Genomic DNA, 18,005 nt, shown 5'->3' with positions numbered 1-18,005 from the left:
TTATACATGCTCAAGGCTGATGGAGCTCTAAGAAGTCTACATTCCCTCATCCACAATTCAGAAATCCAGAATCTCTGAAAACTGCAGGCATTTTTTTTTTTTTTTAAACATTTACGGTAGACACAAAAGGCTGCAAAACTAGCCTTGACTGACATGAGGCTGCTGGTAGTATGCAGTAACCCACTTAAACACTGTTCCCTGGCAACCTGGAGGTGTCCATGTGTCTGACTGAGGGGTGCTTCCCAGGACCCCGCTGGGGTATTAAGTAATACATGATTGATATATGGTTGGTATTCTTCTAACAGCTGAAGTGATCTCCCAACCACATCTGACCCCACTGGAAACAGGAGGAGGACTTAATAAAAGGTGCTGTGGGCTGCCCATGAGCCTGCTTGTGGACAAGCTGTGAGAAAGTCAGTCTGCAGCAGGGGCAGGAAGACACGGCTCACAAACGCAAGCTGTGCTGAACATGGACAGAAAGTCCTGACATCTCCAGAGACCCTGGCCCCAGAACTTCCTCCTACTCCTGGCCCTGGGGATCTGTGAGACACCCTGCATCTCTGCAACCACTCTTTTTTTTCATTAAGCAGTTCTAGCTCCCAGCATGGTCAAGCTGGAGTGAGAGAGCACTGACCATCGGACCTTCCATCCCCTGGGAGGCTCAGATCCACAGTGGGTCCTGCCTTGTCGCAGTGAGCTCGAAAAGCACCTCCACATCTAGACAGGGCCTTTGCCATGGCCTCTGACACTTCGGTGGGCACTTGGCCTGCTGGCCTGGGCAGGGAGGACTAACCTCTTGAAGGTTTCCACTTCAACGAGATTCCACGGGGAAGGCAGAAAAGGGGTGGGTTTGGCAACAGGCCACCTCACTGGGTTTCTGTCTAAAGGCTTTTCCACTTAGAAATATTTCCTAAGGAGAGTCTTTGTCTTCTTTTGGAGGTGGTATGAATTTGTGGTCCTGAGCCCTCTCTTGGAAAATCTACCTCTGCAAGAATTCCTTTTTTTTTTTCAATAAGAGAAAAAAGAAAAAAAAATATAGCTTCCCCTTTCTTGAACTGTGCGTCACTCGCCAAAGAATTCCACAGCGATAGCAATGCTATGAATGGGGCAGTCATAATGGGCTTCAGAAGAGCCCAGAGCCCAACCACAGGAATCGTTCCTCTCACGGCTGAGCTAGAATTGTGCCTTTTATAGACGGAGTTGTGAGGGGAACACTTATAATCTGTATTCTCCCCCTACCTTCTGAATTGGCCATTTATTATTTTGCTTTTATCCTTGTGAAACACTCCTTTAAAAAAAAAAAAAAAGCTGGCTTCTGTTTCTATTTGAGAAGGAAATGAAACCAAATATGCAAGAAGACATGACCATTCCACCCCCGAGGGGGATGGGTCAAGCTACCCTGGCAAAGCCCTGAACTTGAGGTCTTTCTTTCAAAGGCAGAGTGCTCACTGCCTTATCACAGAGGGCTGCACTTTCCAGATCAAAGGCAGTGGCACTCTGGCCGTAACTATTCATTGCTTTGGCAGAAACAAAAAGTGAGTGGGTCAACACACATTCTGAACCCAGCCAGCTTCCCCAGATAGCTGTACTTGGAGGCTTCCCTGAAGGGGACTCTGGGCAGACATCGGCCTCAGCCACCGTGATGATAAGGAACCTAGCGGCTCAGTGATCCAAAAGCAGTTACAAGGAAAACAGAAGTTTAATCTGGACTTGGAGAAATCTATGGAAAAACAGACATTTCAGTGGGATTTCTGCATTGAATAAATGAGGCAGGAAAACTGAAAACTGGAGCGAGAGACCAAGGAAAGAATAACAAGGCCGTGCACATGGCCGAGGGGAAATGAGAGTGAGGCACGTCTGTCCAGACCTGACCTCTTCTCTCTCCCAAGATGAGGGAGAGGACAGGCAAGGGACCCGAACCCATTCATCTGGGAGTCTGGGGATGGGGCTGAAGGTGTGGAAATGCGCTGGAAACACAGCAGCCCCTGCCGGCACTCCCTCCCTCCCGAGTAGGGTGTCTGGGATGTCTAGAAGCCTCGAGCATCTTCCTGAATCAGACGGATGCCCAGGCAGAGTCGTGAGGCTCTCGTGAGCCTCGGCCTCCAGCTGCCTGTCTCACTTTGCGGAGCACGGGTCTTCTTTCTCCCTAGTCCGCAGGGAAAGCGGACAGTATGAAGGCTCCATCCCCCTGGAAGTCTGCTGGTTAGGTGACAGGGCGGCCACAGTCACACAGCTCCCAAAGGTGGTGGTCTTTGTGAAAAAGGAAAACGTCTGAAGGACTTCCCAATGCCTTAAAATGAGCCCATCGCCGGTTGAGTTGACATTCCCTGGGATGGTTTAGAACATCCTATCTCAGCTCAAAGGAAGCTAATGGGTCATGGGTCAGGTTGTTGGGTTAAAAGCTGTGGGTCTGGGTCCACTTTTCCCTGAACCGCCTGGGCCTACCCCCAACACAGCTATGCACACTTGAGCGTGTAACCGAGTGTAGATTTCAGAGGTTCTTCACATGACAGTGAAGCAACCTAAGTCCTGAGACAGGAACCTCATTTTCCTGCAAAATACTACAGAGACTGTGTAAAAATCAGGCCCAGTTGCCTGAGTTCTTACTAAAGCTCCTCACTCGGCATTCATGAACTTTTTTTTCTTACTCGAGTACCATAAGCCAGCTGGTTATTTTCTGAGTCAGCAGCTCCTCCAGAACTGGGGTCAGCTCCCTCCCAGCTCCTTATCAGCTGCCGAAGCTAAGAAACGTCACATAATCTGTAACCTCTCACCTTCCGCATGGCTTGTTTTGCACATTCAATGAGATGATGCATGCAGAGCTAACTTGAGCCTGGCACGTGGTACGCTCCATAAACGGGACCATGCTGTCATTATTATAACACACTCTTGCTTTCTGAAGGTGAACAGAATCTTAAGAATGAAAAAACCCTCAAATAGGCCCCGGGATATCCTTGTGGACAATAAACAAACATCACAAATTCTACAGACATGATACTCCACCTAGAATTTTATCAGTCACTGGAAATGCTTGCAATGGCCCAGGGGGCAGAGTCTCTTGATTTGAGAGAAAACTGTAGGAAAGAAAAGATGACCTGTGCTTACTGTCATCTTCACCAAGCTATAAACTGTCCTCAAACAAAACAAAAACAAACACAGATACAGTGAACAGAGTAGTAGTTACCAGCAGGGAAGGGCGGTAGGGGGAAGGTCAAGAGGGTCAACTGTATGGTGACAGATGGAAATTTAACTTCTCGTGAGGAGCACACTGTAGCATATACATGAGTGAAAAATATAGTGTTGCATATATGACATTCACATGTTATAAACCAATGTTACTTCAGTTAAAAAAAAAAAAAAAACTTCTTCCCAACACTCCAGTCAAGGAGTAAGAGCCAGCTCAAGATGAACCAAATAAAGATTGCAAGAAAGCATCACCACTGGAAAGAGAAACAGCAGACACACAAACCCGCTGTCCTGCCCCTGCAGAGCTGTGTTCTCAGGGTCGGCCGGCACCTGGCAGCGCAGGGCACTGGACGGCAGGCTGCCAGCACCCCCGGGCAGGAGAGATCAGGTCCGCTGCCTGCCTCACGGCTGTGTTTGGGAAATCTCACCGAGCTGGGTCATCCAAGTTCAACCCACAGCTCAAGAAGTGGGTCCACAGCTGAGTCGGGCAGGACTGGGTGGATTTTGGGGGTGGGGATGCCTGTGGGTTCTCCCAGGAGGTGTTTACGGCGCTGGGGGAGGGGAGAGGGAAGCTCCCCTGAAAGGATGCGCCATGTGCCTTTACCGTCAACCACCACTGCGGTGAGCAGGCCCTTCTTCTTGCTGCTCAGCCGGTCGTGCGTCTGGCACTGCTGGTCACGGAAGCTGGGCAGGCCCTTGGGACAGGGCAGGTTCTCGCAGACCGTGTGCTCCACACTGGCGCCCAGGCAGTGCGTGCCTCCTGGTCCTGGGCTAGAAGGAAGAGAAGGGCTCTCGTTAACCAGACGGGCTGCAGAAACAGCAGGGGAGCTCACGGGTGGCTTCTCTTTCCAGGAGGGGGAGGGGCATGCAGGGTTTCCAAAGCAACACCCCCTCTCCTCTTCCACATCATCTCTCAGCAATCCCAGCCCCACAATGATGACATGTTAAGTAAGCCATGAGAAAAATGCATCCAAGAACTGTAAATCAAGGTCATCTAGAAATAGGATACGGGATGGATCAGTTCAGCAAGATCCCAGAATTGTCTTTCATCTGAACTTAAAATTTGACCATCTGTAACACTGAAAACCCCAAGGGGAATTTTTGGCGTGTGTGGGTTTTTTGGGGTTTTTCTTCTACAGAATGAAGACCTTTAAATGGCTGCTAGCTATACTTCAGAGGTTTCACTAAGTTATACTAAGTTTCACATTGAGTAAATAAACAGCTCTCATTTACTCTATAATGAAAAGAATCAGAACTACTAATTCACTGGTTCATGGGCTCTGGGTAGAGACCAGCCAGATCCCAGCTCTGCATCCTTTACCAGACAAACGTGAGACCACACATGCTCAAGATTGCAGTCTTGGTTCCTCGATGCTCTGTACTGAAACTGGGATTTTTAACCAGTTCTGCAGACCCAGATGTGTCCTGGGGCCATGTCTACACACGGGAAGGGCACTGGGGAGCAGCAGGACCCTGAAGCTGGCCCGGCCCAGCTCTTCTGCAAGGCTCTGGTGTCCTCATAGGATTCTGACGGGGGCCACCTCAATGGTGCTCTTCACTTCCACAATGCCAAGAACATCATGATGGGGTGAGACTGCCTCCCCCATTCCCTGGGCACATTTTTTACTGAAATCCAGCGCAAATCACAGCTGCTCTGCTCAATGACTTTTCACAAACTGTAAAGTCCTGTTAGCAAGGTGACATTCTGACACCCTAACCATTTCATTTTGAGTACTTCTTTCCCTCTCTTTGCCATTTCTTGTCTCCACACTGTAAGACCACCCTGTGATCACCGCCTTATAGAAGAGATATGACAGTGGAAGACGGCAAAAGTCTTCAGGCTTTTGTGCCACAATAATCTACACCAGGAATCCACAAACTTTCTCTGCAAAGGGCCAGACAGTCAATTTTTCTGGATTTATGGGCCATGCAAGTACTCAACTCTGCCACTATAGCACCAAAGACAATGTATAAACAAAAGGGTGTGGCTGTGTGCCAATAAAACTTTATTTACAAAAGCCAGTGGTGGGCCAGACTTGGCCCATAGGCCATAGCTAGCCAGCCCATGGTCTACATAAACGTGTTTGAGGAAACACCTGCAATAGGAGGAAAGGTGTGTTCATTCCTCCCTGCCCACCTCAAACACACCAGACAACATCTCTCTCACCCTAGAGTGGAGGCAGCCTTGAGAGATGACATATGCTAATGATTCCACAAAGGGCTCTGAGTTTTTATCTCAAAGGCCAGACAAGACCTTGCACTTCTTCAGGCTGATCCCCAGCACAGAGAAACTTTTCAACACGGAACAGTAAAACCTCTCTAAGGCTTATGAAATCTGAGAAGAGAGGGATTCTTTGTTCTTCTTTCCGCTCAGAGTACCAGGGAGGCAGCTAGAGCTCATGAAAAATGACTACATGACATGTTTAGGTAGATGGAGCCTGAGACCACCTCCCCAGCAGCCCCAGGCTGAAGTGTGTGTAGATGAATGTATTTCTGTGCCACAAACCATGGTGTGGAAGGAACAGAGAGGGGCTTGCCCTGATGAACCATGTGGACCTGCAGGAAGGACATCTTGTCTGCAACAGGTGAGCTGCACATCCCACGGCTGGGACCAGAAGGCAGAGATGCTCTCGGGTAAGAAGTTGTGGGTTGAACTGTGCCTTTTCTAAAATTCATGTGCTGCAGTCTTAACCCTCAGAGCATCAGAATACTTGAAAATAGGACCACTGCAGACATAATTAGTTAAGATGTGATCATACCAGAGTAGATTAAGTTCCTAATTCAGTACGACTGGTATTATTATAAAAAGGGGGCAATCTGGAGACAGACACCCACAAGGAGAATGCCATGTGAAGATGAAGACGGAGATCAGGGTGATGTCTCTACACTCTATGGAATGCCAAAGACCGCCAGTAAACCACCAGATTCTCCCTTACTACCCTCAGAAGGAGCCAAGTCTTCCATACCTTGATCTTGGACTTCTAGCCTTCAGAACTGGGAAGGTAAATCTCTGTTACTTATGCATGCCACCAGTTAGAGGGTTGTTACAGCAGCCCTAGAGATGAATAAACCAGACATCACAGTAACCAGATGCATCCTCAACCGAACTTAGCTGCAAACTCAGGAAAAACAGGGCAAAAACTCTTGAAGTGATTAGGAATCTAACATGGACTAGAATGGAGTTAAAAAACACAAATTAGGTTGATTGCTAAAAAAAAAAAAAAAAGAAGCTACATATTTTATATACCTTCCTGAGGGTGTGGACCGAGAATTGCACATGTCATGTAATTAACTTCTGGAATTGTAATTAAGCTTCACTTTATTTTTCTCCATCAGCTGATTTTTCCAGATTTATGTCTGACTGACCCTCATATACGAACTACCTTTACACCTCACAGCAGGTAGGTGGAGAGATCAGATGTGACAGAAGAGAGCTCCTGGATCCTGCAGCAAGGGGGCCTGGGAGGGGGCAGCCCATGTGATACCACATGTGCCTTAGAGGGTTTCCCTCTGGAATTCTCTTTATCATGTTTCTTCTCCATATCTGATCTTCTCTTACAGGGAAGTCTGCTTTCAGCTCCCACCTGGCTCACTGCGCCCCATCTTCCCCACTCCCCCATCGCTAACTCGTTAGGTCCATACCATTTCTGTCCTTTATTGTGCCCATCTTTGCATGAAAAGTTCCCTCGGTATCTCTAATTTTCCTGAAGAGATCTCTAGTCTTTCCCATTCTATTGTTTTCCTCTATTTCTTTGCATTAATCACTGTATGCATGTCAAGAAGCAACAGTTAGAACTGGACATGGAACAACAGACTGGTTCCAAATTGGGAAAGGAGTACATCAATGCTATATATTATCACTCTGCTTATTTAACTTATATGCAGAACACATCATGCAGAATGCTGGGCTGGATGAAGCATAAGCTGGGATCAAGATTTTTTGGGGAAATATCAATAACCTCAGATATGCAAATGACACCACCCTTATGGCAGAAAATGAAGAAGAACTAAAGAGCCTCTTGATGAAGGTGAAACAGGAGAGTGAAAAAGCTGGCTTAAAATTCAACACTCAAAAAATGAAGATCACGGCATCCGATCCCATCACTTCATGGCAAATAGATGGGGAAACAATGGAAACAGTGACAGATTTTATTTTCTTAGGCTCCAAAATCACTGCAGATGGTGACTGCAGCCATGAAATTAAAAGACGCTTGCTCCTTGGAAGAAAAGCTATGGGAAACCTAGAAGTGAAAGTGAAAGTCGCTCAGTTGTGTCCGACTCTTTGAGGCCCCATGGACTATACAATCCATGGAATTCCAGGCCAGAATACTGAAGTGGGTAGCCTTCCCCTTCTCCAGGGGATCTTCCCAACCCAGGGATTGAACCCAGGTCTCCTGCAGGTGGATTCTTTACCAGCTGAGCCATAGGGAAGCCCTAGACAAACCTAGACAGTGTTTTTAAAAGAAGAGACATTACTTTGCTGACAAAGGTCCATCTAATCAAAGCTATGGTTTTTGCAGTCATGTATGGATGTGAGAGTTGGACCATAATCAAGGCTGAGCACTGAAGAATTGATGCTTTTGAACTGTGGTGTTGGAGAAGACTCTTAAGAATCCCTTTGATTACAAGGAGATCCAACCAGTACATCCTAAAGGAAATCAGTCCTGAATATTCATTGGAAGGACTGATGCTGAAGCTGTGGCTCCAATACTTTGGCCACCTGATGTGAAGAGCTGACTCATTAGAAAAGACCCTGATGCTGGGAAAGATCGAAGGCAGGAAGAGAAAAGGACAACAGAGGATGAGATGGCTGGATGGCATCACTGACTCACTGGACATGAGCTTGAGCAAACTCAGGGAGATGCTGAAGGACAGGGATGCCTGGCATGCTGCAGTATGTGGGGCTGCAAAGAGTCAGACGTGACTGAGCAACTGAACAACAATGCACTAGAGGAGGCACAGGCTTTGTCTCTGCCTCTGGTATGTGATCTCTCCCAGCAGGCTCCTGTTGGCCCATGATGCCCACCTTCCTCTAGGCAGCTTCCAAGCGCACCACACTTTGGGAAAATTCTCAGTCTGGTATCACATGTAGTCTCACCTTTGGACAGTTTTGACATCCTTAAGTATGACTTTCCAGAGAGTTCTATCAGTGCAGCACCTTTGCAAACCTCTCCCTCATCCAGTGGGCCCTGGGTGTACACTCTCCAACAGGTCCAAGGAATTTCAGCCCTGGGTGTGTGTGTGAGGTGGGCACCCTCATCCATCCTTGTTCCGCCCTTGGGTGCCCTGCCTCAGACCTGAAGATAGAGGCTGCTTCCTGTATCTACTCTTTCTGTTTTAGAGTTCTTTACCCCTTAGCAGCTAATTCCCCTATACTCCAACCACCTCTTATAGTTAATGAGGTTTTACATTAAGCTTTTCCTGTTCAAAAAAACGACTAAGAGATTTGTTTTTTTCAGTTTTCCTTTTGGTCACCATTTTGAACAACATGGGAAAAGGAAGAAGCAATCCACAAGCAGCATGACTTGCTACCCACATCATCCGAGTTTTGGTGTATGATCTGTGGCAAGACTCTGCACTCAGCTGACTCACTCTTTCAGATGGTGCCAATAATACAGGCCATCCGAGTGTCACTGTGACACCAGTGAGGGCCTCCTGGGTACACCCTGGTGCTGAGACCACAGAAGGAGGCCCGCTATACATGCCAAGAAGAAGAGGCAGGAGAATCTTTGTGGAGGGAGGGCATGTCTGATGAGAAGGTCCACAAGGAGATTATGAACAGAAGTTCTGGGGGAGGACTTGAAGGAGGGCCCAGCTTCACCAAGGAAGTCATGTACCTGAGTGGACCACATTTGAGCTGCATGGACACAGGGCCTTCAGGAGATGCTGGAGTGGACCTGTAAACACAGGCAGGAGGGATAACCCTCCCAAAGTCTGAGAAGCAGAGGCCTGGGGTTCTCCTTTACCCCGAGTCATGCAATGTAGATCAAATAAAAAGCACCGAGGAAGGCTAAAACAATAGAAAGCAAGCTGGACATGGCTAAAATGGAGGATGGCTAACACGGTCGGATTTGTGGTAGAATAGTTGTCTGTCCTCAGTCTTTCCCACAGGGGCTAGAAGGGCCAGAAGGCTCCATGAAGACTCATGTAAATGGAAGGGGAGGCAGCAGCACATTGAAATCTCATCCTTGAGGACATAGGTAAGGCCAGAGGCACTTTCACATCAACTGTGATCACATGCTAATATGCCGGAGGGCACACCCTCTGCCCACTCTTGATACTACCTCGTTAAGTTGGCAGAAAGAATCAGATAGCGTGTTCTGACTGCATCCTTCAGATGAGGAAACTGAAGCTCCAATGTATTCAACAACTTCTCAGCAGGGAAGTAGGCGGTAGAGATGAGAAACTGTGACTCACAAGCGCTCCTGGTGGCAGCAGGAGCAGACTGGGGAAGGGGGCCACCCACTGGCTGTTGTGGGGCCAGGAAAGCCAGCCTGACTCACTGAGACAGGCTTTAGGCGTGTGATGGATTTTCAAGATGATTCTCCAATATCAATCCCCAATTTCTATTTGTACTCTATCAGGACTTTACAAACATGAACAAAGTAGAAATTCAGACATAAACTCAAACGACTGGAACAGGGAGGTCACAGGAATGGATATCCAAGTGGCAATTACAGACACACGCAGATGCTCAGCCTGACTGCTTACCAAGGAGACGCACAGGACAACCTCGCTGACACACGGCTACACACCGACAGAATGGAGAGCACTGGGGAGGCCACCGCTGCTCAGGGCAGGGGGACAGCACAGCCACCCTGCAAACCAGGCCCTCAGCCACTCACACGTGCGCCAAAGGTCAATGGACCTGCACACGCAGCCAGCACACGCGTTCCACCACGGCGAGTGGGGCTGTGCTGGGAGCCGCACACTCAGGGGTAGACGCCCGTTCTGCACATTACACCATCAGAAAGGCGTTTAAAACAGGGTGAAGCACAAGGTAGAGACGCCTTGGGGGAGAAACCGGAAAGCAGAGAGAAAGTCTTTCCGAGCTCCTGTGAGGGGACGCCAGCTCCTGCCAGGTGGGTCCCGAGAGCCTCGGGTGGACCCAGTGCAGAGCAAGGAAGGCCGAAGGGCTGCTCAGAGTCACAGGGGGCAGGTCTGCCCTTTCCTTGAGTGACAGGCAGCATTCAAGTGGAAGAAAAAGCAAGCAGCAGCTGAGCGGAGGCATGTTTTGGTTTTCTGCTCTGCTCGACTGAATGAAGGTAGATGAGAAGATAAAGTCACCACAGTGGCTGACACCCACTTGCCACCCAGAGACAAAGCGGCATCATCAGTTTCACCTCCTGGTCTTGCACCAAAAGCTCTGAGAAGCGAGCAAGGTAGGGTTTCAAAGTGCCACAGGGCTGCCAACGCCCCTGGCCCAGGGCAGCTGCAGTCCTAGTGTTAAGGCCGCGTCTGAAAGGTGCCAAGTAACACATGTAAGTTCGGCTCAAGTGAATAAAACTGGGACTTTTAAAAACTGTCACCGTGAACACCAGGTATGTTAAAAGCACACGTACAGGGGTTTCACTGTGGAAGCAAAAAGCCATTACAGGCACATAACTGCACCCCTTCTGGGTCTTAGGAGGCAGGCTGTTTTCCGTTCTGATGCTCGGGGGTGGATGCTGCATGGTGAACCCTGATGCACCCCTGCTTCTAAGATCCACTCACATCGCTGTCCTTTTCGTGCAGAGCCGGCTCTTCACACAAGATCAGTGGAGCCTTTTCTCTTTATGCTACTCCTCAGCCCTCCCCCCACACAAGCCTCTTAATGGGGTACCAGAATCGCATCAGAGATGAGCTCCCTGCCTCACAGTCTTGGCACTAACAGCGACACAAATTGAGGCACGAAAGGACAAGCTTAGGAAGCTGGATGAAAACCACAGATGGTCCCCAAAGCCTTGATGTCAGTTGGCAAGAAATAAAAATTCCAATAGCTGTAAAGACCAAGACTTAGAGAAAAAATGGGGGGACTCTCTTGCCAGTATTTTGGACAGTGAATAAACCAGCTGCGGAAGATGGGAAAGGTGCCAGGAATATGAAGTGAAGGGGGTGGGGAGAGGGTGGTGGGAGCGCTCCAAGTCTGAGATGCACATAGCAATGAGATTTGGACATCCTTGGGAGCTCTCAAGGCAGTGAGCGTGGTGATTTAAGGAGTGAGCCGGGGAGAGGACGCTGTTTTGGTCAGAGCTTGGCTCAGGGCCGCCATCAGCTGTGCTTTGTAACAATCACCACCTCAGGCCATTCTGCAAAAACACGCTGACAGCTGCTGCCTGGACTTGAGCAAACCCCCGCTGTTCCTGCCTCTCTCGGGAAGCACCCAGGACTGCTGCGAAGCCGTCCCTGAGGCCGGTCCCTTCCCCTCCCGTTCACCTGGGTGGCTCTACGAAGGTGGGAAACCTGTAGAAAACTCCAGAGGACAAAGAGCGTGTCCCTTGTGCTCAGAACAGGAGATGGAGCCACACTGTTATCGTGAAGGGCCAAGCTGACTACCAAGGCGTAACTATTATAGGAGCAAAAACATATTGTTTCTCTCACTTGGAATAAACAAGGCTGGAGTATGTTTGGAGCTTGCTCTCGAGAGGGCTCTGAGCACCTCAGCTGTGACACTGCGTCACTGGGAGGGCAGGCTGGAAGGAGATGGCCCCTGGGTGCAGGGACAGCTGGACCCCACTCCTGGCTGTTCACAGCCCGTGGGCCTCCGTGACGCGAGGCGGCACAAGGGAAGGGGCCTTCCTGGTGATCCTCTTTTCTGGCTAATGATTCACAGCAACCCTTGTGTTTGGGGGGAAGACAAGATTAGGTGTGTGCTTTGCAGTACGAGAAGATTGAACAGCCGCTTCTTCTCAGCAAGCACGCACCCGGACAGTAAGGTACTCAAGCACACGTTAGGGAGGGCTGGTCTGCTGCGGGCACACGAGGATGGGGCCCCACAGCTCAAAGGCCAGCGGGGGAGGGAGCAGGAAAACAAGGGAGCAAATGCATATGAGTGATTATACATCGTGATACCTGTAAAGTGAGGGGAGGGTACGGAAGGAGCGTGCAGAGCAGGCACCCGCCTCCGGCACGGTGGTCAGGGAAGGAGGCCCAGGCAAGAGAAGATGCAAGGAGGGCAGAGGGAGCCGGGAGGAGGGAAGGGGCACTGACTGAGCGGTGGGGGTCGGGGCTGGTGTCTGAGCACAGAAAGGAGGGCTGAATAGGGAGGCACCTTCTACAAAGACAAACCTGCCCAGAGTCTACAGATGCAATCTTATCTGGGAAAAGGGTCTTGATGGGTGTCATCAGGATCGCTGAATCATGAGATCGCCCTGGCTTAGTGTGGGCCTAAACCCAATGGCCAGTGTCCTGGGAAGAGAAGAGGAGGTGAAGAGACACAGAGAGAAGACGCCTCTGTGAAGGCAGAGGTGCAGCGGTGTGTTTACGGGGCAGAGAAGGCTGGCAGCTGCCAGGGGAGGCGTGGGGTGGGCGAGGGGCCAGCGATGGCTTTTCCTTCAGACTTTCAAGAAGGAATCAACCCTGTTGACACTTTGATTTTAAACTCCTGGCTTCCAGAACTCGGAGAGGATGAATTTGTGTTGTTTGCAGACACCAAGTGTTGGTGCTTTATTATGGCAGCCACAGGAAATAATACCGGGGCCACGGTGAAGAGCATGGATTTCATTCTGAGTGCACTGCGGAGTGACCAGGAGGGCTGAAGCAAGAAGAGATTGTAATTGGCTTTACAAGAGAGGGGATGTCTCTGGCTTTCTGTGGAGAATGAGTCTGGGGAGGGGGAGCACAGGGGAAACAGGGAGGCTGATGCTGATGGTTTGAAAAGACCCTGAAACATTGCTGCTGGGTCCAAACCTGACTTGCCGCTGCAGGTTGTGTGACCTGGAGCAAGTCACCTAACTTCCCTACGATTCAGTGTTATTTAATACGTACAACGGGGATTAAAACAAGAATGCCTCTCCCTTATGGCAGCTTTAGGTGATTTACTACATGTGGCAAGTCACCTAACTTCCATAAGATTCAGTTTTTAACATGTACAATGGGGATAAAAAAAGAATGCCTCTCTCTTACGGCAGCTTTAGGTGATTTACTACGTGCAAATGCCTAGAAGGGAAGCTGGCACCTGGTGAGAGCCCGTGTGCCCTGTTCTTATCACAATCAGATGCGGAGGAGGAAGGGAAGGGACAAGGGGACACGCATCGACTTCGGGGCTTTGAACTCAAGTTATGCAACAGCTGGTGGTGCTATTTACTGACGGGGACGTGGGCTGGGAGGGGAATTAGGGGGAAGTGAGAAGGAAGTTTAGGAAGGGAGTTAGGTTTGAGGTGTCCAGGAGAAAAACCAAGGGACTGTGGTTGGTGGGACTAAGATAAAAACAGGGCACAAAGGGGCCCTCATCAGATGCCAGCTTCCCTGGACACTTGGGGGCAACACAAAATGCCCCTGGAGTGTCCCAGAGCAGAGAAAGCATCGGGGGTGGGGACAAGGCATGTGGGCACCTTAGCCAACATCATCTTCACAAAATACAAAATCTAGTTCCATGAAAGTTGTGCCTAACACAATTAATCAGCATTAATAACATCTTGGGCTTCCAGGTGGCGCTAGTGGTAAAGAATTTGCCTGCCAATGCAGGAGACTTAAGAGATACAGGTTCAGTCCCTGGGCTGGGAAGATCTGGAGGAGGGCACGGTAACCCACTCCAGTATTCTTGCCTGGAGAATCCCATGGACAGAGGAGCTTGGCGGGCTACAGTCCATGGGGTCATAAATAGTTGGAATGACTAAAGCAACTTAGCACGCATGCTCAAAATAGCATCTTATTCTTGCAACAGAGCCTTCACCTAAACGCAATTGTATTGTTGGGACATACAGTCCTTTCCGAGGTATTTAAAGAGTCAGATACTCCTCTACTATGATATTTATTTGGTGTCACCTGACCTGAGATGAAGTATGTAATGTGCCAAAGGACAGCAGTCTTTGATCAGGGCACCTGAGCTCCAGTCAGAAACATGGGACAACCATGACAGCCACAGCCTTTGCAAATTGTGCTCTGCAGTTGACAAAGCCTTTCCTTCTCTGAGCCTCAAAATAGCAAGGTAGGAGGCAGGGTATATGGTCTTGCCCCTGTTTTTCTCTTAGTGCTAACATCAAGAGGGGTCATGAATTAAATATAGACCATGTGGATCCCCATGGATTGCTCCAATTTTTAGATAAATAAGCCGGTAACAGCCACATGTTGCTATGAAAAGTGGCCCTGGGATTTGAAGTCTAGCTCCTCCTACTGGACCTACTATACCTACTATACTCTACTTCCTCTCATGGAGGAAACTGAGAAGCAGAGAAAGAAGGATCTGCCTTGAGGTCACAGGACCAATAACCAACCAAACCAGGCCCAAATCTCCATACCATGATTCCAAACCCAGAGCTCTCTTCTTCTGGGCCAGAGGTGGAACTATTTTAACATCATCACAGAGCAACGGAAAAACAGAAACCAGTATTAATTTCTCACCACTTAGCTAAATACCTCTTCTAATCATCTACCCACCTATGATGGCTAATTTTACATAACAACTTGACTGGCCATAGGGTGCCAAGATTGAAAACTATTCCTGGGAGTGTCTGTGAGTGTATTTCTGGGTGAGATGCGCATTTGGATCGGTGGATTCCTAGAGCAGATGCCCTCCCCAGTGTGGGTGGGCATCTCCCAGCCAACTGAGGGCCTGATGAGAACAAAAGCCCTCACTGAGCTGGTATGTTTACGTTCATCTTCTCCTGCCCCTGGAGTGATATTTACACATGTGCTCCCTGGTTCTCTGGCCTTCATACTGAATTACACCTGGGCCTCCAGCTTGCAGGTGGCAGATCAAGGGATTTCTCAGCCTCCAGGACCATGTGAGCTGATAATAAATCATATATATATGGCTATGGGTTCTGCCTCTCTGGAAAATCGTAACATACCACCTATGCTTTTAATTAAGAACTCACTTCTAAAAGTTTAAATACCCACCTACCATGCATCAGGTACTCTGCTAGGTGCTGGAAGGAGAAGTTTTAATAAGACACAATACGTAATGCCAATTCTCACGGCGCTACCAGAGAGTACAGCGTTCTCGGCATTGCCTCAACTGTGAGCACAAGTTTTCCTTTAATCCAGAGGTTTTCAGCCTTGGCTGGACATTGGAATCACCTGGAGAGATTCACACATCTGACTCCTTGGCCCCACCTCCAGACGTTGTGATTTGATTGGTCTGGGATATACCTTGGGTGTCAGAATTTTTAAATACAAGAAGGGTTTGCTAATCACTCATTACTGTGATTTAACTGATGATATAAACCATTTCCTTTTAGTCATAATTTATAACTTTCTCATTTTCAAAATTAATGTGATGTAGTTAATGGCACACAAGATATAAAACAGATTATTTAAAGAAACATTAAAAGTTGGAAATTTCAAGAGAAGAAACATGCCAAACCTGTGATAAAGGAATTGCCACAATTGAGGATAAGATCTAGCCCTGAGTTTTTCAGAGCAAATGTATAGAGGTGAACAAGGGTTATCATAGGTGAACAAAGTGTCATCATAGTCAATAAAAGGAAGCCTATGAGGGGGAAAAAAAAAAAAAACAACCCAAGATGTTATCTTCTGTCAGCTCTAACAGGACAGGTAAAAGATATTTGGATACACAAGAGCAGAACCCACAAAGGCTCTGTGACTTTTCAACAGCCAGGCTGCTCCCAGTTCAGCTCTTAGCCAATTTGAAAGTCAGCCCTGTTTTCCCGAAGGTCTGCCGGCTTCCCTGGGATGACCCTCGTCTAAGGCAGCCACAAAGCAGGCCAGGAGGGATTGTCATCCAGCTGTCTGGGGAAACGGTTCTGCCACGGCCCACGCAAGGGAGACGAGCCAGCTCCCCACAGGACTCACTGCCTCCCTGTCACAGAGAGAGCTCTGCTGAGCTGAGATGCCATTTGCGGTACACCCGCAAAAGCCTGGCGCCCGAGACCTTTGGTTCGAGTTCACTCTTCTTCAGCTCAAAGCCTCAGTGGGAGACAGACGCTGCTCTGATAAGGCAGCGGGAGCTGCGGTTTGCACACCCTGCTCCAGGCACCCTGGAGAAGGCTGGCGGGGGACTTACGGAGGGTTGTCACATTTCCTCTGCCGGAAGCGGGCTCCCGTCCCACACGTGCGGCTGCACATGCTCCAGGCGCCCCAGGGGCTCCAGTCTCCGTCCACGTGCTCCGGGATGGGTGTCTTGCTCACGCACTCCCCCGCGCGGCACCACTGAAACACAGCAGGGCGGCAAAGCTGCTCACTCACGGATGACGGAGGTCCACTCCAGGCGAGAAAACACCACGCCCCCCAAAGCCCCCAATTTTCATAATTTACACAAAAGCAGACTATTTCGGAGTGTGTATGTTTGCTAACTTTGGTAACATTCCTTCCGTATCCAACCTGACATTTCTAAGGCTCTGGGGTTAGGATTTTGCCCTACATGACATGATGTATCCTGGTGTAGGTTCTCAAAACTCCCAGAAGAAAAGGATGAATGCACATGGCTCACAGAGAGACTTCACCTTCTGCAAACTGTTTAGTTTGAGTCTTTCTGGAAGGCAGTATTTCCTGGCTCTGTAGTTCTGAACTTCAGATTTGGGACTGGTGCTGGGAGATGACACAGCTAGGGCCATGTGCGAGAACCATTGCTCTTTCTGAGGGTAAGGGAAAGCCAGTCCTCAAAAATAATTTCCCAAAGTGTGCAGCACAACCCCGGGGGCACAAGATGTGATTAAATAGTCGTGATCATAGCCCCTCTCTCAGTTCTTACAGTAAGACTAAAGAGAAAGCCTCAGACTGTGGTGGCCGGCCCTGACCACCTCTAACACTTCAGTCTCTCCTGTTAAAGAAGATCAGTGTGAGGGCTGGTGCACTTCACCTCTAGCACCGTTCTCATTAAAATCATCTTATGACAGCGATTTGTGCATGGCAAGTAATCCTGTTTTTCCATTTATGGTCTGCTGATATAAACATTTTAAGTAAATTCACTCATGTAACAAAAGGAGTTAATTTAATAAAAGTATTGAGTAAATGATTCTTGTATAAGAGGAAAGGAGAGAGGTGAATGTGTCCCTCCATGCCTGAAGTGGGCTCCAAGGCATTTCTAGGGTGGCCCGGGGCATGTCAGGGGCTCCTGAGTGCACTTTCCAGAAGAGGTGCCAATGTGCAGAGGACATGGGACTGGCTGCCTGCTATGGGCAGTGGGAAGCAGGGTTACCTTGTCTGCCCCACACTCTGTGCCATCCAGGGGAGGGTCCAGTTTGGTCTTGCAGGACGTATCTCCTTCCACCAGGCACCACAGTCCAGCGCACATCAGATGCTGCTGACAAGGGAAGGAACGTGACTGCCGAGAACTTTGCACTCAGGTCACAGCAGGGCCAGAGGCGGGGCCCCCTGACCGGTTTGGATTTGGGATATGAAACATGAGGGGAGGAGGAAAGGTCATGAATCTGCATGTCAAAAAAATAGATGCTTCATTTCAACTAGATCATTTAGCTCAACAAAATTCCGTGCATTTACTCCTAGGAGGGTGGGTCTCATGGGGGTTGAGCTCAGCAGTTCCTGAACTAGCTATTGAGGGCCTAGGAGGTGTCTGGCACAGGCTAGAGTCTGGAAGCTCTTAACAAGTAGACACATTCAATGTAGGAAGGTATTAATACAAGGCAGACTCCCACACGTCACACAGAGCACACGGGAAAAGAACTGCAGCAAGCAAGCCTCCTCAGGGCGGGCTGGCT

General features: G+C 49.0%; 1 protein-coding gene across 2 annotated transcripts in view; it reads right to left on the bottom strand.

The window, feature by feature from the left end:
• ADAMTS17 (ADAM metallopeptidase with thrombospondin type 1 motif 17) overlaps positions 1–18,005 on the bottom strand; it is a 395,361-nt gene that overhangs the window by 130,765 nt on the left and 246,591 nt on the right. The window contains exons 11-13 of one of the 2 annotated variants that reach the window (XM_043434539.1): positions 17,486–17,590; positions 16,352–16,497; positions 3,791–3,957 (exon numbers count right to left, since the gene is read on the bottom strand). In XM_043434539.1, coding sequence (XP_043290474.1) covers positions 3,791–3,957; positions 16,352–16,497; positions 17,486–17,590 — 418 coding nt within the window. The remainder of the gene's footprint in view (positions 1–3,790; positions 3,958–16,351; positions 16,498–17,485; positions 17,591–18,005) is intronic. The other variant, XM_043434540.1, reaches the window with a different exon arrangement.

Source organism: Cervus canadensis, chromosome 17, assembly GCF_019320065.1.
Source record: "Cervus canadensis isolate Bull #8, Minnesota chromosome 17, ASM1932006v1, whole genome shotgun sequence".
Classification (NCBI taxonomy): domain Eukaryota; kingdom Metazoa; phylum Chordata; class Mammalia; order Artiodactyla; family Cervidae; genus Cervus; species Cervus canadensis.
This window is presented reverse-complemented; position numbering and strand designations above follow the sequence as displayed.